The following is a 24,693-nucleotide window of genomic DNA, read 5'->3' as shown; positions in this document are numbered from 1 at the left end:
TCTCTTTCTTAGTCTCTCTCTCTCTCTCTTAGTCTCTCTCTCTCTCTCTCTTTCTTAGTCTCTCTCTCTCTCTTTCTTAGTCTCTCTCTCTCTCTCTCTTAGTCTCTCTCTCTCTCTTTCTTAGTCTCTCTCTCTCTCTTTCTTTGTCTCTCTCTCTCTTTCTTAGTCTCTCTCTCTTTCTTAGTCTCCCTCTCTCTCTTTCTTAGTCTCTCCCTCTCTCTTTCTTAGTCTCTCTCTCTCTCTTAGTCTCTCTCTCTCTTTCTTAGTCTCTCTCTCTCTCTCTTTCTTAGTCTCTCTCTCTCTCTCTTTATTTGGCTCTCTCTCTCTTTATGTCTCTCTCTCTCTATCTTTCTTAGTCTCTCTCTCTCTCTTTCTTAGTCTCTCTCTCTCTCTCTTTCTTAGTCTCTCTCTCTCTTAGTCTCTCTCTCTTTCTTAGTCTCTCTCTCTCTTTCTTAGTCTCTCTCTCTTTCTTAGTCTCTCTCTCTCTCTCTTTCTTAGTCTCTCTCTCTTTCTTTCTTAGTCTCTCTCTCTCTCTTTCTTAGTCTCTCACTCTCTTTCTTAGACTCTCTCTCTCTTTCTTAGTCTCTCTCTCTCTCTCTTTCTTAGTCTCTCTCTCTTTCTTAGTCTCTCTCTCTCTTTCTTAGTCTCCCTCTCTCTCTTTCTTAGTCTCTCTCTCTCTCTTTCTTAGTCTCTCACTCTCTTTCTTAGACTCTCTCTCTCTCTTTCTTAGTCTCTCTCTCTCTCTCTTTCTTAGTCTCTCTCTCTCTCTTTCTTAGTCTCTCTCTCTCTTTCTTAGTTTCTCTCTCTCTCTCTCTCTCTCTCTCTTTCTTAGTCTCTCAGTCTCTCTCAGTCTCTCCCTCCCCCTCTCCCTCCCCCTCTCCCTCCCCCTCTCCCTCCCCTGCAAGAGGTCGGTGAAGGGAGAAACTCGATGCAACCACTGAAGTAGCGCTGTGGGTTTCCCTGAACCGGCACCCCGTCGTTAGAGAAATAAACGGTAAAAACCCTCTTTCAAATGTATGGGTTCAGACAAACCCGCATCGTCGTTAGAGGAATAAACGGTAAAAACCCTCTTTCAAATGTATGGGTTCAGACAAACCCGCATCGTCGGGAGTGTGTAGTCAAAAGCGGCATCCGGCAAAGGTTAATCAACCCACCCATCCAGATAATTTGGTTTCACTTTCACTTTTTTATAGCCTTTGTGCTTCCTGGGTTTTGGACGAAGAGACTTACTAAAGTGTCTGTACCTCTGCAACTATTGGGAGTTTTTGATTGAGACTTCATGTAAACTTCAAACACAATGGAACCTTCCAACTGACCAGGTCTTAAATAATATCGTTTGAAAACCAGCAAATACACTGACCTAATTTGAATTATACAGTTGGTGTACGACCTGTATGAAAATAAAGAAGGTATTTCATGTTGTTTATCTTTATTTGGATGACAAAAGTCGTGTACAAGCCATACTCAACAAAGAGCCGGTGAAGACGTTATATCTATTCAGATGGCGCAGGTTTGTGCGAGCCATACGTTTTACATTGAATCCTTCTTTAGAAAGTATGGGTCATACACGACCCACATCATTGTGAAGGTTACAAACACAAGATCCTTGTGCAATGGAACCTCCCTCAAAATATTCTTGAGACTCTCATCCAGTAAAATGGCAAACAGACAAATTATGTGAAATATTCACTTTATTCACATCTATCAGGACCACAACATCTACTCTTTTGCCTTATCCAATCACAATACCAAATAAATCAAACAAAAAATACTAAAACATGACACTTACAAAATAATCAATCAGTGTGTAGTTATTGTGTGATGAGGTGTTATATGACTTGGAATACTCAGAACCAACTGTTCATCTTTCAAAGTGTGCTGTTTAACAGGGTACACAAAATATAAGAACACAGTTACTCACAAATTTCATGTCTGTCATACTACATGCAAAAAATGCCAAATGGAACAACATTTTACAATATCAGCAAACTCTCATCCTCTCTGCTGAAATTCTTCAATACGATCTTCACCATCCCAACAATTCTCATATGAGCCAAAGTCAAACAGAAGAAACAAGATTCTTTTTACGGCAATCACTCACTCATATGAGCCAAAGTCAAACAGAAGAATCAGATTCTTTTTACGGCAATCACTCACTCATATGAGCCAAAGTCAAACAGAAGAATCAGATTCTTTTTACGGCAATCACTCACTCATATGAGCCAAAGTCAAACAGAAGAAACAAGATTTTTTTTACGGCAATCACTCACTCATATGAGCCAAAGTCAAACAGAAGAAACAGATTCTTTTTACGGCAATCACTCACTCATATGAGCCAAAGTCAAACTGAGGAAATATTCGACTTTCTCTACGCAATCACCTTTTTCGCTTTTTGCTACTGTCGTGTCCTTATCATAGTCGGTGAGACTCGAGGACTTGTCTGCAGAATGTTTCAGACCTTTCGAGGAGTGTACTTCGCCATCTCATCAAACTTTACGCATGATTCTCACATGAGCCACAGTCGAACAGATGAAACAGATCATCCTGCAGCAATCACTCTCTCCGTTTCTTGCTACTGCTTTTTCCACTGTCATAGTCCCTGCGACTGGACGACTCATCCGTGGAACGTTTTTGACCTTTCTTGGCGTCCTTGAAGAACTTGTCCAGACCGAAAAGATCCTCCTCCACATCGCGTGTGAACTGCACTGGGCCTTCTCGCCGCCGACTGCGATCTGTCCCATCAAACTCCTTGTCCGGAACAAACCTGGAAGGAATACGTCTCTGTTAGATTTTGGATCGATGCCTGTTTACATTGATAGCAACAAGTTACATGCTCATCACCAAAAACTTATTTAATTAAATTTGCCTTGAAAACTGATTAAAAGTACCGTATTTTTCGGGTCATAAGGCGCGACTTTTTTCCTGAGTTTGACCCCTGCGCCTTGTATAACGAAGCGCCTAATCCGTGTATGAAATACGAAAAAAAAAATTTGGAAAAAAAATCATGGGGAACAAAACGTGACAAGAACTCACCTCCACCTCGAATACCGGTAGTAGTTTTTTTAAATTCCGTGAGCACTTGTTTACACAACTCACACTGATCGTCACATTTCTCGGCAGTTTGATTTCATGACACACCCTCACACAGTAACTATGCCGAAGACGAAGCGACTTGCTTACGATGCAGACTACAAGTTGAAAGCGATCGAACTTGCTGAGGGAAAAGGACAAAGGACTTTGCCTAAGTTGAGGTGACTGAAATTTCTAGCAACAGGTGCTAGGATCCCGGACGAGCCCCCAACTTTGTCAATTTTGGTGCGCCCTATCGGCCCCCTGGGTGACTGGATTACAATTTTTTTTTTTAAAGAAGCCTTATGCGCTGTAGCGCCTTGTAACCCGGAAAATACGGTAATGTTAAATTAGTCTTCAAAAAATGTTCCTGTAATCATAACCTTGGAGACAGTAATTTAAGTAGTAGGATGAAATATGTCGAAAAACATTTACATGAATCACAGTTCTTTGTACGATATCTACCACAGCCTCACATCCATGAGAACAACATTCATAATCCTTCAACCAAAAGTATGTGTAATGCATCCAAAGACAGCAAAAGTAAACCTCTTTTTATAAAACGATTTCCTCAGTCATCTCTCACCTTTTGTTCTTCATCAGTGTGTCAAGGTCATCTCCATACAGGTCATTGTCAATTTTCTTGGACGGGCGGTAGATGTTGTTGGCCACAGAGTGCTCATCACGCCAAGGCTTGTCATAGACGGTGTAAGCTTCATCATCTCCAAAACCACTGTCCATACCCTGTGAGGAACAAAGAACGGATTTGTATTTTTCACCTAGCAGTAACCATAATCACTTCCTCTAAAACTCATCACATCTGAAATCAGAAGATGCAGCTCATTTTAAGCAAAACAGTGCTCTTTCAATTTGTCAGATGTTGTCTATGCTGTGGCTATATTAACTCTCATCCCAACCTTTCTTCCTCGTCTACTAACCGTGTCTCAAAATTAACTCAAGCTGAAGTATTCTAACTTCTAATTCACATGGACACCAAGAATGCTTTGTTATGCAACTGCTCTAAAGTGTGTGTAATATGTGTCCGTGCGTGTTAAGTAAATTGGCAACTGTCTAGGTGTGTTATGACGTGTATGGGGTGGGGGGAGTGAAAACAACTGGATGAGTATAGATGAGTATTAGAGTATAGATGAAGTATTATCTGCATTTTCGTACACTGGGCTGAATAAAAATGTAGTGATCTTGTGACTGTTCACCTTGGTTGTGTTGAAAAGACGTGAATCAAACTGGGTCTCCGAAGAAGTACCAGCTCCAGTGTTGGGCAGACCCAGGGCAATCTTCTCACTGATGTCTCTCTCACGAGCCTTCTGCAGCTTGTTCCTGCAACACAGTTCGTATTTTTAACCATTGTGCAAGGCATCATTCAATCTGATGAGCACAGTAAACATGCTAACAAGAAGGGCAAAGCCCATACGACTCACATGCTTGACCTCGACCTTTAGGGTAACGAAACCTAGCAATGACATCATACACTAAGAACTGCTTTACACATTTTTCCTACCAAAATACATGTGACCTTGACCCAAGGTCAAGGTCATCCAAGGTCATGCAACACAAAGCTGTTAATTCAAGACATAGGAAGTACAATGGTGCTTATTGGCTCTTTCTACCATGAGATATGGTCACTTTTAGTGGTTCACTACCTTATTTTGGTCACATTTCATAAGGGTCAAAGTGACCTTGACCTTGATCATATGTGACCAAATGTGTCTCATGATGAAAGCATAACATGTGCCCCATATAATTTTTAAGTTTGAAACAGTTATCTTCCATAGTTCAGGGTCAAGGTCACTTCAAAATATGTATACAATCCAACTTTGAAGAGCTCCTGTGACCTTGACCTTGAAGCAAGGTAAACCAAACTGGTATCAAAAGATGGGGCTTACTTTGCCCTATATATCATATGTAGGTGAGGTATTCAATCTAAAAAACTTCAGAGAAAATGGGAAAAATATGAAAAATAGCTGGTTTTTAGGCAACATTTATGGCCCCTGCGACCTTGACCTTGAAGCAAGGTCAAGATGCTATGTATGTTTTTTGGGGCCTTGTCATCATACACCATCTTGCCAAATTTGGTACTGATAGACTGAATAGTGTCCAAGAAATATCCAACGTTAAAGTTTTCCGGACGGACGGACGGACGTCCGGACGGACGACTCGGGTGAGTACATAGACTCACTTTTGCTTCGCATGTGAGTCAAAAATATGATCTCAACCTTAATCAATTAATAAAAAACATGATTAACATTCCTCTCAAGGAATAATATATTGAAAGTCACACAAACCAATGCCATGAAAATAAGGCAGATACACCATGTACATAAAAGACTCGCACCTTTTGTCTGGAGCAGCGCGAGCGATGTTCCTGTCACGCTGACGATCTTTGGCTCTCTCTCGCCGTAACTCCTCTCTCTCTGCAGCCTCCTCATCTCGTTCTGAAACACAACAAGTCCCCCACTACAAGACACACACAATCACTGACATTCACATCCTATGGACTTTTTTTTAATGTTATCATCGTTTCAGAAATGGAAGTCCAATATTCTGTTACTTGTTACAAGGATACACAGACAAAAGTTATCAACTGACAACTCCTTTCAAGAGTTCAGACCCAAAACTCAGCAACATTATTTGCTGAATGAAGAAAACTTGCCTACACTTGCTAAAATTCAGACACTTGTGTCTGATAACTATTCAATGTCCCAAATGAAGGTTTATCTACGAGTACCCAACATGAATTGGTAAAAACATAACAAAACAGCCCTTCCTGCCAAATCAAGAACCGACACACTGGCACTGTAAATCTACAAAGAAGAGGAACAGGTCTGAACTGACCTTCTGCACGACGGATACCAGCACGCTCATCTCGAGCCTTCTGAGCCAACATGCGCAGCCCTTCTTCACGTTTCTCTTTCTCCTTCTGTGCCATTTTCTTCTCAATCTGGGCTCTGACCTCCACCGCCTCTCTGGCTTTCCTGTCAGCAATGTACAAGGCCTCAGCCAGTTTGGCAAAGTTCTCGTTGATGTGGACGGTCTGCATTCCACGCCCGTCAGCAGCCAGACGCTTGTCTAGGGGAATGGTGTAACCCTACATGCAGGAAGGAGGAGAACAGACTGCAGTGCTTTACAAACAAACAAAACAAATGTAACAGGATAAAGTAAAGACTAAAATGTAGTTACTTCTGGTACTTTTAACTTTTTTTTTTTTTTATATAAATGGAGGGAGGACATGTCACTCAAACATTTCCACAACACTCAAGAGTACTTTTTCATCACTAGACTCGAGGGTTATGAATCTTGTTATACATACAAAAACATTTCTTTCAAAGAATCACAATAGACTATGATACAGTCCTGTCTTTTTTTTCTTTTCCTTTTTTTTTAAGGGGGGGGGGGGGGGGGGTGAGAACCAACTTACCCTGTTGTTTTTCCAGTTAGAAATGCATGGAGGGATCTTCCATTCCTGCTGTTCTTTGACTGTAACCTGAAAAAATGAAACACATGTCAACGATTTTTACGCAAAAACTACTAGGATTGACTGATCAAAAGGCACAGCAAAGCATGCACAAGTTCATGATGTAACTAATTTTACTAAAACATCAGTGGACTGATCTGATTTATGATATCAGTAAAAGAAGCACTACAATCTGTGCATCAAGCAAGTTGAAATATATGCATTACAAGCTACCATCAACCAGTCAAAACAGACAGCAACCTCACTCAGCTACAATGCACAGGCCTCTTTTTCCTAAGTTTCCAAGCCACTCACAAATTATACACAACAACTGAATAAGCATACCTTTCTGTTGGGTGAGTGCATAACAGGAGCAGGGGGTGAAGGAGGGCCTCGAGGAATCTTTTTGTTGGTCCTGTAACAAAAGACACATATTTCTAGAACTCAGCGTGCTACAGTAAGTACTGATTCAATAAAACTTTAAAATTTTATTTCAATCACAATTAGACTTGGAGCCCATGGATTTTTCTTTGAAATCCTAAACTATGTGTGTTCTCAATCATTGAATCAGGCATCAATTACTCGGCTAAAAATGTGCTTTTCAATTTTGTATGAATCGGCTCATTAACTATTACCAGTTCGCTCCCTATACCCCCCCCCCCCTGTAGTTTTCCACTGACCAATTATCTAATTATTGAGAAAAAAATGTGTTATTTTACATTGGATGGGTCGGACAGTGGATAAACTCATATGTTAGACACACTTTATGACAAAAACAAGCTGGGTTTTTGTTATAAGTTAGTTATAGGAATGCATTATTAGGCAAACAAATAAAAAAAAGTCTGTTGACGGTAACATAGGTCAATAAAATAGGGTCGGTAGGTCGGGACTTTTTTTGTTTTTTGTTTTTGTTTTTGTTTTCCCCAAAAAACCATATTTTTAAGTTATTTTGCACAACAAAAAAAACAAATTTCTCCCAAATACCAAAAAACAGTCTAGGGTCGCGGGAAAAAATAGGGTCGGTCGGGATACCGTAAACAGACTGGCAATCTCCCGATATAACCCCGTCGGTTCAATCTTCAAATGGTTCAAAACTACAAACACCGTACCGGTTATGGATTCCTACAACGGGATACCGGAATAGGTCCTGTAAATATAGTAACGGAAAAACCAAGTTCAACACCACTCTATATATACTCCAGACGTCACGTGACGGAAAGAATGTCATCACACCATTGAAATGACATTCTTTCCGTCCCCTATAGGCGACGAAATAGGTCAAATTTTGTGCACTTTTTAGTGGAAAATGCTTCGACGCCGGAGCGGGTACTTGACCCAGTGCCGTTGTAGTGCAAGTGTACTTTGTAGTGCACTTGCACTACAACGGCACTGGGTCCAGTACCCGCTCCGGCGTCGAAGCATTTTCCACTAAAAAGTGTGACCTATAACCGGTACGGTGTTTGTAGTTTTGAACCATTTGAAGATTGAACCGACGGGGTTATATCGGGAGATAGCCAACAGACTTTTTTTTTTTGTTGCCTTAGGCATGCGTATGTCATGAAACGTCCAACTTTGAAATTTGGGTGGGGGTATTCAGGTGACAATAACTTTTTTGTTTATCAGCAAAACTCAATAAAACTTTGCTGTTATGTAAAATGAATGCCAAAACAGACTAGTTAGCAGCATATCTAAAATAAACTGAACACAAAAAAATGTCTTCTTTGTGTTTGTCACGTGTTCCAAAAAATGGACACGTGTACAAATTTCAACAAAAATCATGTTGTCACCCCCATAACATTTTTTACCTTTAAAGATAGCACAATTCTCTTTGCAAATATGAAAAGCTTATTCATTTTCCTTTCATTTGATATATAACTTTCTATATTTCATTTAGAATATGACCCCAGATAGCCACTCGGCAAGTAGGCACCAACAGCACTGTAAAATATGCCCTAAAACCCCCCGAACTGGTAAGAGTTAAAGAAACTTAGAACAACTAGAACCAGTTGAAACCAAATGTAACTAACTGCAGCCACCACGATCAAATATAATTTCCAAGAACTATGAAATGATCACTTGGTCAAATTAGGCAATCTTTCCATCACTTGGTCAAATTTAGCAATCACACCAATAAAATAACACAGGCACATTAACTCAGTGAGCAAGGAGAAAAAAAAACAACAACAAAAAACACCAATATGCACCAAATCTTACTTGAATTTTGGTGGCTCCATGGGATCTTTCTGTACCTCAACCATTCGAATAATCCGTTGCTTGGCTCCAGAGTTGAAAGACACACCTTGTTGAGATGGCGTGTACCTGTAGCAACCACATAAATTGATTACATTAATGTGTTATCAAATAAACGACAGTGAGTAAATAATACCAACTGTACTCCTTTAGAACACTAAACATTTCACAGTAAATAAGGTGACAGAAATGTCACATCATGTGACCAGCAGTTTGTTTCCTATACACACCACAATAAAAATGACTCAACAACAGACAGGCCCTTCCCTTAGAAATTCTTGTCTACAATCGAAGGTCTTGTGTGAAACACTTGCCTGATGTACTGGGCCGGTGCTGTCTTCTCTGCGTGTCTAACAGGCATGGCTGCAGAAATCTTTCCTGACACGAGTTTCTCCAGTGCCTCGCGGGTCTTCTCTGTGGTGTCAGCCACCGTGTCCTCGTCAGGTTTCTGTAGCTCAGGGTCATCATCTTCAATTGGCTTTGGCAGTAAGTCTTGAGGGCGTGAATGAACAACCTGGAAAGACAAAAACAGACAGACGGACACACACACAAGACACAAAACAAACATTAGTGCAGGTCAAAACCACCAGAGAGCAGTGAGTAGTACTTAAAACTTTTTTGGAATATGGTGTGGCACTTCGTCTATGTCCCTGCTCACTGCTCCGGTAATCACAGTAAATCAGCTTGCACTACACTTCTTTTCTTATATTCCTTTTTTCCGCCGTTTTTTTTCATCTACTGAGAAATTTGAATCATTTGTATGATTTATTCGGTTAAAAGCAATACATTACAACAGAGACAGAAAAAAAATGTGGACGATAAATACAGACATTGTACACACCCTCTCTCACAAAAGTTTGCCCCTTTCACCCTGAAAGTCTAAAATACAGTTTCAAATGTCTGACCTATTTTCAACAAAAGAACAACTCAGCATAAACATTTGTTCACCTTGTCCTTTCCATGACCCTGTCTGGCAATAGCATCGTACTTGATCTTCCCCTGAGCATCAAGTGAGACTGCCAGAGATTTGGCCGTAGTTTTCTTCATGCCCATTCCAAGAGGATACTGGGCGATGGGCACTTCTGGGTAAGCACCACCATCACCAAAGTCCTCCTGTGACCTCGGAATCCATCCCTTACGGTGTCCATAAGGAGGGGCTGTGGGATGACTGCTCACTGGCATCACCTTAATAAAATCATGACACTGATAGTAAGAGGATGGAAACAATTACATGCAATAAACACACACTGCTGACACAGATTGAAGAAACAAGGAAAAGTAAGCGTTCTACAAAACAGTAAGTGAATATAATACTAATTAATACAAAACTAGTCTCCTGGCACCCAAGAGATCAAACTGCATTGAAATGAACAAACAGCTTTAATTATATTGAGGATATTCATATGACGCAAATCCTAAAATAAAATCGTTTCCGTTCATTGCAAGAGTTTTTAGTCTTTTACTAGTTTTAGATGTTGGGGGCGCATTTAAGGGCTATAATCTTGCGTTCGATTTTACCTGCATCTGTGCTCTGTAGGCTTTCTCATCATCATCTCTGTCAATGATGCGCTGTGTGGGCGCAGGCAGGATGCTGCAAGTACAAGATCAAACATTTTAACTTTAAGAAAGGTTTGAGGGTAATCTTGAACTTTAGCGTGTTAAATTCATAGCTCAGAACCCAGAGGCATTTAAGTCTCCAAATTTGTAGAACCTGCACTTGTAATCATAACAAGTCATTTTAGATCCCTTTGAAGTTACGGAATGAACTCTGATGAACTGTACGAATGCATTTTGTTTACATGGGTCAAAGAAGGAATTATCCGTATGATCAGACAAGGGAGACAACTCTTTCGTGTAAATTGTTAGGCGCAAAGTAAGAATCCAGGGCAGAGTTGGAATAATCGGGATTTCCCGAAATCTCATTTGATTTCCAACAAAGCGCCGCATTTCCGGAAACGAGCTGCCTCGTTCTAGAAATGGCAACCCTTCGACTGGCACAAAAAAGTATACCCTTTTCACAGGTCATGAATAAGGTATATGAAAAAGCAAGGTCTTATACAGGGGAAGTTTTGAATTGGGAGGGGGGGGTGGGGTTACACTGTGTAACAATTCTCTCAGTGACACTCAGCGCATGCAGCTAGCTAGTTGCTGCTGTCTCGATCTATTTTGAACACAATTTTTTTCTAAGAAAGAGCAGAATTCTCACTATGCGCGCGGTACATTTCTAGAATCGCGTAGCGCAATGTTGGAATTCCTACAATGGCGGCCATTGTTAGAATTCCAACAAAGCGCAGGTCATTTCCGGAAAAGCGCCGATGACGAGATGGGTCGCAACATAAATGATGTCCCATGGTTGACAACGTACGCCATTTTCGGTGCATTTTCGTCGATTGAACAACCAAATTAATTAATTATGCTTAAGTTTGAAGCTCAATCCGTCAATTAATTTCACGACAAATGTTCTTTGGCTTGCTTACATGGACTTGTATCAAAAATAAGTAAAGAATGTCACTGGATTCTGAGCTATGAATTTAACACGCTAAAGTTCAAGATTACCGGTTTGAGCTAACTTTAATGCAAAATAGGTGCAAAGAATTAAAAGTAAACAGTAAACTCACTAACTTGAATCATCAATCACAATATGGCAAAGATAACAGATCTGTCGACAATTAATAAGATCAAGACGATCACACACACACATATGCTTATAATTACTTATTGAATTATACATGACGTCCCACTGTTCCAGTTCCAAGGCAACAGTTTATACACAAAGTCTACTCAAAATCAAGGAATCCCAGAAATTTTCCCAACTGCTATTTGTACTTGTGAACTTGTCTTATTCATACAGCGCGAGGTCCCAATGGCTTAAAGAGCGCCGTTCTAACACCTAACAGTTCACAGTTGCATTATATTCTCAACATCAACACAACGCACGGCACAGACTACCCCCCCCCCCCCCCCTACCCCCCAACCCCCCCCCCCCCCTGAACTTCACCCCTGACCAAGCAATAGACCGGAACCACCATCACCCAAGTGTAGCAGATTCATCACCATGCTGATGTTGGCTACCTATCACTAAGAGTAAGAAGAAGAAGAAGAGAAAGAAGAAGAAGACAGACATCGGAACTGCAGCCCCCAAAAAAGTGACCAACTGTGTCCATAGATTGGCACCTCTACACGCACTTTCACAATTACTAGTTGTCAAGGCATTACTAACCTTGATAAAGACACCATTTTTTCGTTGTATTGGGGAACCTTATACCCCGAGATCTGTCGTAGAAATTCCACTAGATTACCAACTTCTCCCAAAATGGCGTAGTCTAATCTCGTAGTTTCTCGTCTTGCAAACAAAAACCACGTATCCGGTTATCTAAATACTGAATAATCGCCAAACGATCTCATGCAGTCTGTTTCCTCTTCATTCTAGTTTCTCCTGAAGGACGCTGTTCATTTGTTAGTAATGATAACAAAAAATTACACGTTTTTGAACTATCATAATAAAAAAAAATTCGAGCACAAAAGCATGGTTTTGGCATTTTTTGGTCAAAAGTGTCTGCAGGGGAGGTCACTATCCAACCAAATTGTTGACTTCTTGTGTCCTCTGGACCAGATTGGAAGTGTCCATCGACTGTGGCAAGTTCGTTTTCTTCAGTACCTGCATGGATTGATTCCATACATTGAATGCCGTTACTTAGTAACAAAAGCAGAACAGAATCGTTGTTTTTTCCCAGTAGAAGTGTCTTTTGTGTTTGTTGAAGACATGTCCGTGATAAGGGAATAATCAGTGATGGTATGATTAATGATATGATGATATGTTGACAGACTGGTCACTTAGGCTGTTGAGCCTTTGTCTGATCTTTTGATCAGTTGCTATCCTAGCCTAACTTTGGGCTAGGTAACCTACACGATCTTTTGACCGTGGCCTATTCTATCAACTTTTTCTTGGCTGGTGGGAATTTGTAGTGAGAGGCATACTGACATTTGGGCTATACATATATATATAGTCTTTCAGTGCATACTGTCCAAGCGATTTTTGAAACTGTTCATTGTCGGCGCTTCTACTACATTCTTGTCCAAGGAGTTCCATGTGTCTATGATTCTTTTCGTGAAGAAAGATTGTCGGAGAGCTGTTCTGCATTGTTTCTTCCTGAGCTTGAACTGATGTCCACAGGTATTACACGGGCTATTCAGCTCCAGTGGGTTCTTGCAATCGTAGTATCCATGCACGAATTTGTATGCTTCAATCATGTCTCCCCGGATATGCCTATAGCACATGCTTGGAACTTTCAAGACTCTCAAACGCTCTTCGTAACTCAAGGTCTTCAACCCTGGGATACACTTCGTGGCTCTTCTTAAGGAAAAAAAAAAAAAATTGTCTGTTTCTGGTAACATGGCTAAAAAAAATAGGGTCGGTAGGTAGGGATTTTTATTTTTTTTATTTTTTTTTTTACCCCAAATGTAGACCAATAAAACTAACTTCAAAAATCGCGCAAAGAGACTGGATTCACTATACATAGAGACAAGACACTCAACACATTTACAAATCGTCAGCGGACTTTTGTTTTCACACGTTTTTGTTGTTAATTTTCTCACCCTGTCCTTTAAGGCCTAAAAAAAAAATAGGTGTGGTTACGGTAACCCGACCTACCCTATTTTTTGGGGCCGACCCTATAACTTTTTATTACATTTGTCAAAAAAATACAACAAAAAACAAGTAAACGAGTGCAGAAAACGCAATGAAAGCGAAAGCGCCCGAGTCGCACACTTATTTCCCTGTCAAGTAGGTTTAATTTGTACACACTAGAAAAAAAAGTAAAAAAAAAAAAAGTGATTGCCTACCTTCCTACCCTATTTTTTTTGGCTATGTTACCGTAACCACACCTATTTTTTTTTTGGGCCTTACCACCCAAAAAAAAAAAAAAATAAATTTTGAGTTTGGAAAAAAAAAGTTTAGGGTCGGCGCCGAAATTTAGGGTCGGTTGGGTGACCAGAAACAGACAATTTTTTTTTGTTGGCCTAACACACTTTCAATCAGATTTTTATCTTTCTCGAGTCGGGGACTCCACACCACATTTGCAAATTCTAGATGAGGCCGTACAAGTGCAACAAAGAGAAGTCTTAGCGTTTCTGCGTCCAAATGCTCATAAGACCGTCTAATGAGACCCAGGATTCTATTTGCTTTGTTGACTTGTGTTTCCACGTGCTTTGAGAATTTCAATTCACTGTCTACATTGACCCCAAGGTCCTTTTCTGCACTTGAGCTCTCCAGATCAACTCTGTCTACGCTGCCAGGTTTTCTCATATTATACACAAGTTTCTGATTTTTTGTACCCAACTGTAATGTCTTACACTTATCTGCATTAAAGCGCATCTGCCACTTGTCTGCCCAGTCGACCAAACTGTCCAAATCCCTCTGGAGTTCTTTGCTATCACGTCGTCTACTTGAGGAGGTAGTTCTTGCGTAACTTTCGTTTTCTTAACGAAAAGCTTTTATATTCTGCCAGCACAAGCAACGAAAAGCAAACATCTAGAAGTAAAAATATTTAGAAAATGAATGCCAAGTACTGCTGTAATCAGCGAGACATGTTTCAAATTTTAACTGATATTTTCAGTATGTTATAACTTCACTGGCCCTTAATATCCAGTTTCCTGTGTCATTTATTTTTCTTAATTATCGCAGCCCAAGATCATGAATGTATTATTATAAAGGAGATTTCTATAGCGCATAACTAAAAGCACTATTGATTACAGATGTGAAAACAGAGTTGAAAAATGTCAAGGCGAGTGTGGCGAGGTCTGAAGGTGGTGGCACTGGGTGCCACTGTGGGAGGTACAGCCGTTCTGCTAAAGAACAATGACTGGGAGGTGTCAACCGTTGGGGTTGTGCGATTTGGACGAGCGGCATGGGCTGTAAGTGCCACTAAGTTAAATAAAGTTTATCAATTGCGCACTTCTTTATCTTCTTCCTCTGCGTCTACTTCTTTTTGTGTATTTTTTCATACTCGTGATTTACTGCATTTTGTAAAATGTATGGAAATTCAAGCCTTCTTGGTTATACATGTATAGTGTCATATTCTGTTAGTATTATAAAGTCACTTCAATGGATCTTCATCAAGATCTTGTGTGAGCTTTTTGATCTCCTTTTCTCAGTTTTAGTTGCTCAAACATTCTAGTCTACATGCACAGGGAAAAATTTTGGTTTGCTGGTTGAAGCTGGTTAGATTTCTTGTGATATATATTTGTTTTGTTTGTTTGTTTTCTTTCTCCCCCGTTCTTCATTTCTCTTTTCTCTCACTCTGTCCTGCTGTCTGTTCTATTCTCTGTAACTATTTGATGGATACAATACATGTACATACGTAAACATGCACGCACAATGATTTGGAAGAAAACATTCTATGAGTATGATTTATTTTGTTGATTTTTAGTCTCTATGTTTTGCAGTGTGCTGGTATTGCTTTTGATTATAAGTGGACACTTGGTAGAGCAGATGCTGATTCACCAGATTACCCAGAAATCAAATCACAGGTGAGATTCTTTCTAATACCTATAATGAAATGTGGATATGCAAGTATTGCAACTAGGAGTAGTTATATTTTTTTTCAAAATATTGGTGGTTCCAAGAGTTCAAAACCACACATAATCTGCAAGGGATGTTCATCAATTTTTAATATCACTCTGCTTAATTGGGCCTCAGTCAAATAGCACCTTTCAAAATAAAATTGTGCCTTTAATTTATTCTCATTTATGGTGGCTGTTTTTAGGCAAATCTAACAGTGCATACACAAATACCCCTTTAAGTTTAATCCCCCCCCCCCCACACACACACACACACACCTTACGACAACCCCAACCCTCACCGACCTCCTTTAGGGCTCTCTAATCAAAGATTTTTCCCTCTTTTAAGACCTTGCTTTTTCAGAGTTACTGTACATAGCCTCACTAGATTTACCTCCTTTGTAAGGCCTGATTTTCTCAGTTCTCAGGGTAGGTATAGTGATCTACAAAGCAAGAAAACAGAAGGGCTCACAGATTAGGCAATGACTCACTGGTCAAGGCTGAGGGGAAAAAAGAATATGGTGGCTTTGTTAATTTTGTCAATGACAGAGGTTACACACAGACACACGATGCTGAGATTACTGAGGCCGATTTTTCACTCTCTTTCTCTGAGGGCTTTCAGCGACTGTAGCTTCTGATCTGTTGTTTATGTCCAAAAGACAAGAAAGAAAAAACCAAACTGCAGTTTTATGTTGGCATCTTTGCATTTGAATGCAAGAAAGTGTACTCCACTCCTGGCCAAAACTCCCCCCCCTCCTGCTGGGTACACGTGCACTCAAGTGAATACGAGACTCATCACTCCTCTTTCCCCCTGCGGCTGTGACCTTTGTACTGACAACCGGACTGCTCTGTTATCGATTTTGTTGTGGTGAAAATTTAATAATCGTCTGTCTGTTCAAACCCAAAATGACTGTCCTTGTCCACATTTTGCAGGTGTCCGCTTAAGAGGGTGCAATTATTGTTCGAAAACACTCCGTGCCCAGCAAATCTGTCCGTACATGTCAGGTGTCTGCTCACAGCAATCACTGCTGTATCTGTTTTTCAGATTCACCAGCGGTCAGCGGAACGACTGAGAGAAATGTGCAAAAAGAATGGAGGTGCCTTCATCAAAGTGGGTCAGCACATAGGATCCCTGGAATACCTGCTGCCCAAAGAGTATGTGCGCACCATGAAAATCTTCCACAATGAGGCTCCACAGTCAGAGCTCAAGGAACTGTACAAAGTCATTGAGGATGATTTGGGTGAAAAGGTGAGTTGATTTTATTTGAAAGGTAAATATGTTTGTAGTTATGTGGTACGTGGCTATCGATAGGTTTGACTTTTTAGCAATTTGGTGGTGTTTTTTTTTTTCTATTCTTATCTTACTGTCGTGGGTGTTTGGGAGACAGGGGTGTGTAGGTGTGCATCTGTGTTTGTGTATCTGTCTGTCTGTGTGCATGTGTCTCGTGAGTGTGTGTGTGTGTGTGTGTGTGTCTGTCTGTCCATGTGCATGTGCCTGTCTGTCTGTCTTTGTTTGTGTGTCTTTGTCCACCCAACCCCTTCGACCCATCTATCATATATCGTATTATATTATAAAAGAAACAATTGGAAACTGTTGTCGACTCTTTCCTGCAGGTAGAAGATCTATTCACGTCGTTTGAACCAGAGCCTCTGGGAGCAGCGTCACTAGCCCAGGTCCACAAAGCCACCTTGAAAGACGGAACTGTGGTTGCTGTCAAGGTTCAGCATCCTAGAGTAAAGGCCCACTCCTACATTGACATCAAAACCATGGAGGTATATGAGGCACACACACACACACACAAATGTTTGTTATTGATCATAAAGCCAAAGGGTTGGTAGGTCGGATACGTTTTGAAATAATTGTTTTATTGGATTCTTTTTTCAAATTTACACAAGTGCATACTTGCAGCTTTTTATTGGCCGGAACAATTATACGAGCTTTGTCCCCTGGATGTGTTTTCATCTTTTTAAAAACAATTTTTCTAGATTATCTTATATTATCTTATGGGCCTTTTTATAAGTGGTCGTTGTCTATGAATGGTTTTTAATGCTTGTATGTTATTCCTTACGAGAAAACTTTTTATATATATATGTAAAATGTTAAATTTTAATGTCTAATGTAAAGCGCCATGAGACTGCCATTCGGCAGTGAACAGCGCTATAAAAGAATGTTTTATTATTATTATTATCATTAAAATGTCAGAGAAGAGTAACTTTGTTTGTAAAGTCATCAAAATCGAGTTTTGTCTTCTTTGTCTTTTTACATTTACTCAAGTTTTGACTAAATGTTTTAACATAGAGGGGGGTATTGAGACGAGGGTCGTGGTGTGTGTGTGTGTGTGTGTGTGTGTGTGTGTGTGTGTGTGTGTGTGTGTGTGTGTGTGTGTGTGTGTGTGTGTGTGTGTAGAGCGATTCAGAGTAAACTACTGGACCGATCTTTATGAAATTGTTCATGAGAGTTCCTGGGTATGATATCCCCAGACGTTTTTTCCATTTTTTCGATAAATGTCTTTGATGACGTCATATCCGGCATTTTGTAAAAGTTGAGGCGGCACTGTCACACCCTCATTTTTCAATCAAATTGATTGAAATTTTGGCCAAGCAATCTTCGACGAAGGCCGGACTTTGGTGTTGCATTTCAGCTAGGAGGCTTAAAAATTAATTAATGACTTTGGTCATTAAAATCTGAAAATTGTAATTAAAATTATTTTTTTATAAAACGATTCAAAATTACGTTTATCGTATTCTTCATTATTTTCTGATTCCAAAAACATATAAATATGTTATATTTGGATTAAAAACAAGCTCTGAAAATTAAAAATATAAAAATTATGATTAAAATTCAATTTCTGAAATCGATTTAAAAACAATTTCATCTTATTCCTTGTCTGTTCCTGATTCCAAAAATATACAGATATGATATGTTTGGATTAAAAAGAAGTTCAGAGAGTTAAAAAGAATAGAGATATAGAAAAGCGTGCTATCCTCCTCAACGCAACCGCTACCGCGCTTTTCTGGATTGTTAATTTCACTGCCTTTGCCACGATCGAGCGGTGGACAGACAATGCTACGAGTGTACGGTCTTGCGGAAAAAATGCAATGCGTTCAGTTTCATTCTGTGAGTTCGACTGAGCTTGACTAAATGTTGTATTTTCGCCTTACGCGACTTGTTGTTTGTTTGTTTTTGAAAGATTAATCAGATTTTGCGTATCAGACTAGGGAAGGAGGTTAGGAACTTGGTTATAGTGAGTTAGGATGACAGATTGTTTACTTCTGTTCTGTTTTTCTGAATGGAAATATGTGATTTTTATTTTCAGCTTCTGGTTCATGGCATCGCTTGGTTATTCCCGGGTTTCCAGTATGCCTGGCTGGCAGAGGAGACCAAAAAGAACCTTCCTGTTGAATTAGATTTTGTAAATGAAGGACAGAACTGTGAAAGAGTAGCCAGGCAGCTGCATCATTTTGATTTTCTCAAGGTTTGTATATATATATGCTTGTATGGTCAGAGCTACCACCTTCTACGCTTTAAGCATAGCATGCTACGTTTTAACACAAATTAATACACTGTTATGCCAAGCTTTGAATGGCTACGCTCAAACAAATAATCTCAAGCATGTTTTTTTTTTGTGCGTCGTGGTACTCATTTCTGATTCTCGCTCCGTGTAGCGGTCAGAATTTGTGTCATGAAACATTGTCCACACTGAAAAAGGGCACTGCAGACACTCTCTATTGGCCATTATGTTTCTTTTCAAAATAAACTTTTTTTAAATGTCTATTCTTGTGCAAAATAGCCTAAATGTGGATGTACGAATACATTTTAGACAATACTAGACTAAAACACCATTTGCTACGCTGAAAATTCCGAAAAATGAAAATATATGCACCGGAGGTTTTACAAGGGTTGGCAGGTCCATGTTTTTGATTGCTTCTGTCTTTTTTGTTTAGATTTTATTTTGCACTTGTAAGGACATGTTTGTTTATTTGTTTATTTGTTTGTTTGGTGAACGAATGTGAAAATACGATGTAGTTGGAATGATTACCAAGGGATGTGCTGTTGTTTGTTTTATATTGGCTTTACATTTTTCTTACTCTCAGTTGATTGAATTTTTCACTTGGAGTGAACACACTGTTACTTCTAACAAAAAAGAAAGCTTGAGTTGTTCGGGGTTTAAAATCAGTAGCTTTATGGTTCAGAAACTATGAAGACCAGGCTGTTGCACTCACTGAAATATGATCAACCCATGATATGTGATCATGTTTGTGTCAGATCCCCCAAATCTACTGGGAGCTGTCATCACCGCGAGTTCTGACCATGGAGTTCTGTGAAGGGGGCAAAGTGGATGACCTGGCTTACATGCAGCAGCAAGGAATCTCTGTAGATGAGGTCTGTTGGTTTATAATGATTTACACTAGTTAGCTTGTATAATGTGTGTGTTCGGTGTGTGTGTGTGTTCTCTTCTTCCGTTTTGCAACTACGGTCATGAATGACCATTATTGTTGCATATGTGTTGTGTGTGTGTGTGTGTGTGTGTGTGTGTGTGTGTGTGTAGTCGCAGGGAGGAGGATCGAGGAGAACCAGTTCTTTTGTACTTGTGTAAATATGGTATTGTTAGTTGTTTATCTGTGTGTTTTGTCAGCCTTTGTGCTTGATACTGCTGTTGCCTTTGTTCTATCGGAAAACAAAATGAGGAAGGAGATAAAGTGTGTGTGGTTAGTCACAAGAGCTTTCTTGGTGATTGATAAAGTGTGGTTGGTTAGTCACACGAGGTTTCTTGGTGTTTTTTTCAGGTGTCCAGAAGATTAGGACAGCTGTACAGTGAGATGATTTTCGTTCAAGGCTATGTCCACTGTGACCCTCACCCTGGTAATGTCCTTGTCAACCGCACGCCTCGCGGCACACAGCTGGTTCTACTGGACCATGGTCTCTATCAGGTATGTTGTCGTGGTTACTATTGGTATGGTGACATATTTGTCAACCCCACCCCTCGTGACACACAAATGGTTTTGCAAATCCAATAGTGTTTCTTTACGTCCTTATAGACTTCTATACTTATTGGGTGAATTTTTTCTTCTGTTATGGTATGTTATCCTTGTTATCAAAGCCATGATTGTTGTCATGGACACAGTTGCCAAAGTGCTTATTGAGCAGGACGTTATTTTTTTTTTCCCACAGAACGCGTTGTGTTCTTAGTAAGATTTTTTTTTTTCAAATCATTTTTGTTCTTGAGTGAATTGTAATAATTTTGAGGTTGGTTATCATTTACTGTGTTTGTGCTTTACTTCCTAATCATGCTGCAGTTGCTGTTCTCGAGTGGACAATATATATATATATTTTTAAATTCATGTGAAGGTATGGTTTGTGTAAATCAACAATAATAATAAGATAATAATAATAATAATAAGAACATTTATATAGCGCTAAATCAAAAACTTTCGTTAAAAAGGCTTGCTCTAAGCGCTTGACATCTAAACTAAAACGTCATTCACACTCTTTACAATGATGTACAAGAACTTCATGTCACACTCTTTCATTCAGTATAGCACCATTCACACAGTTGTTATTCTGTACAAGACAATAAGTTAGTCTAACATTTAGAATGTTCATAAGATGAAAACAAGAGAAAACCAGACTGATTAAAACAACTGCTTAGTGCTAACAAAGCATGAATCTTAATGATAACGTAATACATGTTTAACTGTTAAGACCATAAAAATTTTTTTTTTTTAAAAAAACAACAACCTATATGCTAAAATAACTTCGAACATTTAAGAACTTCTTATAAGATACACAGCACAGCTAGATAAACAACAGAATGATAAAACAAAAGGCAACTCGTTAAAACTATTAAATGCATCAATGTCTAAAACACGAAAGACTCAAATAGAAGATACACAATTCTCTAAAATTGTTTATTAAAACTGAAACCGACCTGCTCAAAGTAAACCATACCCACCCCCTCCCTACCCACCCCCAACCCTCCTCCTACACTAAATACTAATTATTTCTACTCTTAACTTCCCAACTACACGTTATCCATAAACTATGCACAGGAACATGTGTGTCAGCCATCTACATGTATGAAACTTCATATTATTCAAAATTTAATTCAAACTACGCTACTATAATGTAAAACAAAATATTTTGTTCTATGAATTTTGACTATAAATTTTCTTTCTGCCCTACTCACAGACTCTTACAGATGATTTCCGAGTGCACTACAGCAAGATGTGGCTGGCAATGATCAACGCAGATGTAGAAGGGATGAAGAGGCATGCAGATGCCATGAATGTGGGACACATGTTTGGCCTCTTTGCCTGCATGCTGACTGCACGATCATGGAAAGCTCTGCAAGCAGGCATCAGCATACATGAGTTTACGGAGGCAGAGGTACGTCTTTATATGATTTTAAATCAGGATGCTTCGTTAAAAGGTGTTTTCTGATTTTATCGATCAATTCATCTTTGTCACTGTGCAGCCTTTTTCTGTGAACCTTAGTTTGATCATTTGTTTCTTTTTTGGCTTCTTGGTTGGCCTAGTGGTAAGGCATCCGCCCCGTGATCGGGAGGTTGTGGGTTCGAACCCTGGCCGGGTCATACCTAAGACTTTAAAATTGGCAATCTAGTGGCTGCTCCGCCTGGCGTCTGGCATTATGGGGTTAGTGCTAGGACTGGTTGGTCCGGTGTCAGAATAATGTGACTGGGTGAGACATGAAGCCTGTGCTGCGACTTCTGTCTTGTGTGTGGTGCACGTTATATGTCAATGCAGCACCGCCCTGATATGGCCCTTCGTGGTCGGCTGGGCGTTAAGCAAACAAACAAACAAACAAACAAATCTTGGAATACCATTAAAGTCATGCAGCAACCATGGCTTTAATATATATTTCCCTCTGTGTAATGTATACTACATGTTGGTAACTTTGTGTTGTGAATATATTAAGTACTTGGAATCATCTCAGATCAGAGGTGTTCATCTTTTTGTAATGAGACAGCAAGAGGTATAAACGTAACCAGCTATCACTGAGATAAATATGTTGCATCAATGTCTCACTTTGTGGGAGACTAAAATTATGTAGAACTTACTCCTTGAACGAAAAGGAATAATTTCATATTACTTCTGTAGCTGATAGTGCTCTGGCCTTTTAGAAGCTCTCCCAACTCTCCATCCTAATCTGAACATTTAGGCAAAGAAAAAAGGATTCTATAATGTCTCCATGCTCTAATGGCTGATAGGTTAGCTTTTACTTTTCCAGGGTTCAGAAATCAAGACGAACGTGAGCAACTATCTCTATGAAATCAGCGACATCCTAAACCGTGTCCCCAGGCAGCTCCTGCTCATTCTCAAAACAAACGATGTCCTTCGAGGCATTGAAGCAGCGCTCAAAATTCGAGCCAACGCCACCTCTTTCATCAACATGTCTCGCAGCTGCGTGCGAGCGGTGGCAGAGGAAAAGCAAAAACACTGTGATGGCATTCGGTGCGTGGTACGCACACGCCTGTCAGAGCGATGGGAACTGGTGAAAATCTCAGTGTTTGAGTTCTGCTTGTGGCTGGTTTCTTCTCCTGTGTTTAGATGGATTTCGTCTGGGGCGACTGGCTTGCATAGTTGACGACTGCAACATTTTAGAGTTTATTCTTCTGATTCTGTGATTGCTGGACTTGGTGGTATATAGCAGTTATTGTGCCACTTTTTAAGAAGATTAATTTGCTGAATTTATGTTGTCTTTCTGCCTCTCTCTGTCTGATGGTGAGTTCATGCATGTCTGTGTGCCTCTTTCTCGTTGTAACTAGTCTTAAGCATCTCAGGAGAAGACATTTTTATGCCATAGATATTTTGGTGGTGATCCAGTCTGTGTGTGTTTGTGAGCGTACGATTTTAGTCTTCTTCATCTCGTTCGTCAGATGGACACGTTTTCAAAGATCCTCATATTTGTGTGTCTGTGTGTGTGTGTGTGTGTGTGTGTGTGTGTGAGTTTGTGTGTGTGTGTGTGTGTGTGTGTGTGTGTTTGTGTGTGTGTGTGTGTCTGTGTGTGTGTGTGTGTGTGTGTGTGTGTGTGTGTGTGTGTGTGTGTGTGTGTGTGTGTGCCCATGCATCTGTGTTTGAGACATATTTTGTATCTGTATCATTGATAATTTGAAGTACATAGGTATGATGTGATCATGCACTGTGTTTTTGGCATAGCAATTTGATACCAAGACAAGAACATATTTGTGAAAAAGTGGACCATTTATTTCTTGATTTGCATATACATTGTATTAAACTTCTCAAGTTCTGGTCAGTCTTATGTTTAGACTTCATGGTGAGTTTGTGGAGAGTTTCACACACACACACACACACACACACACACACACACACACACACACACACACACACACACACACACACACACACACACATGTATACATATATACACACGTGCACACAACAGACACTCTCGCACATACACACACTCTCGCACACACACGTACACGTATGAATAAACAAATTCGACCTGTGTAGCCTTTTCAGGTTAAACACATTGGTTTCTGTTAAAAATGAGATCACATGTCTGTTCAGTGAATCACATGTTAGCATATCATCAAACCAGATAGCATTCATATTTGATACATGCACAAGCCCAGTCTCTGGTCATATGGAATGGTTTCACACACTGTCACAGCTGCCACATTCTCGTGTCCTTTTGTTTATACAAAGTATACCTATCATGACACTCCACCTGCAATGTAGGAACACTTTTGGCTGATTGTGTTTTTTGTAGATATTGCTGTACATGTACCTCAAACTGAGTTCATTTCTGCTTTTTGACTCACATGCGAAGCAAAAGTGAGTCTATGTACTCACCCGAGTCGTCCGTCCGTCCGTCCCGGCGTCCGTCCGTCCGTCCGGAAAACTTTAACGTTGGATATTTCTTGGACACTATTAAGTCTATCAACACCTGATGTGGCCTGATGGTGTATGGTTACAAGATCTCAAAAAACATGTGCAGCAACTTGACCTCACTTCAAGTTCAAGGTCACAGGGGCCGTAATTGTTGTCTTAAAAACGACCATTTTTCACATTTTCGCATTTTTTTCTGAAGTTATCGAGAATGGCAACCTTAGCTATGTATGCTATACAGGGCAATGTAAGCCCTATCTTTGGACACCAGTTTGGTTGACCTTGCTTCAAGGTCAAGGTCGCAAGGGTCCTTTAAAGTTGGATTGTATACATATTTTGAAGTGACCTTGACCCTGAACTATGGAAGATAACTGTTTCAAACTTAAAAATTATGTGGGGCACATGTTATGCTTTCATCATGAGACACATTTGGTCACATATGATCAAGGTCAAGGTCACTTTGACCCTT

The 24,693-nt window shown here is 39.9% G+C and overlaps 2 protein-coding genes across 6 annotated transcripts; one reads left to right on the top strand and one right to left on the bottom strand.

Annotated features, from left to right (window-relative positions):
* Positions 1-1,673: 1,673 nt before the first annotated feature.
* LOC138952915 (SNW domain-containing protein 1-like) lies at positions 1,674-12,151 on the bottom strand. The gene is made up of 12 exons (XM_070324665.1): positions 12,012-12,151; positions 10,310-10,382; positions 9,740-9,976; positions 9,106-9,305; positions 8,756-8,860; positions 6,887-6,956; positions 6,506-6,571; positions 5,923-6,175; positions 5,423-5,522; positions 4,284-4,407; positions 3,656-3,813; positions 1,674-2,764 (listed from the first exon to the last, which is right to left on the bottom strand). The coding sequence occupies exons 1-12, from the start codon at positions 12,026-12,028 to the stop codon at positions 2,554-2,556; spliced, it is 1,614 nt and encodes a 537-aa protein (XP_070180766.1). The 5' UTR covers positions 12,029-12,151; the 3' UTR covers positions 1,674-2,553.
* A 157-nt stretch (positions 12,152-12,308) lies between these two features.
* On the top strand, positions 12,309-23,625 carry LOC138952916 (aarF domain-containing protein kinase 1-like). 5 transcript variants are annotated; one of them, XM_070324666.1, is made up of 10 exons: positions 12,309-12,427; positions 14,546-14,704; positions 15,236-15,319; positions 16,395-16,598; positions 16,964-17,122; positions 18,667-18,825; positions 19,617-19,733; positions 20,138-20,281; positions 21,540-21,737; positions 22,600-23,625. In XM_070324666.1, exons 2-10 carry the CDS (start codon positions 14,567-14,569, stop codon positions 22,954-22,956), a joined length of 1,560 nt encoding a protein of 519 aa, XP_070180767.1. In that variant the 5' UTR covers positions 12,309-12,427; positions 14,546-14,566; the 3' UTR covers positions 22,957-23,625. The 5 variants fall into 5 exon arrangements, with proteins under 5 accessions (XP_070180767.1, XP_070180768.1, XP_070180771.1 ...); XM_070324667.1 differs by having other exon boundaries at positions 12,339-12,431; XM_070324670.1 differs by lacking the exon at positions 12,309-12,427 and adding an exon at positions 12,457-12,584.
* Positions 23,626-24,693: the final 1,068 nt, after the last annotated feature.

The sequence above is a fragment of the Littorina saxatilis genome, linkage group LG17 (assembly GCF_037325665.1).
Source record: "Littorina saxatilis isolate snail1 linkage group LG17, US_GU_Lsax_2.0, whole genome shotgun sequence".
In the NCBI taxonomy this organism is placed as follows: domain Eukaryota; kingdom Metazoa; phylum Mollusca; class Gastropoda; order Littorinimorpha; family Littorinidae; genus Littorina; species Littorina saxatilis.
Note: the sequence above shows the minus strand (reverse complement) of the source record. Positions and strands in the feature narration are given on the sequence as shown.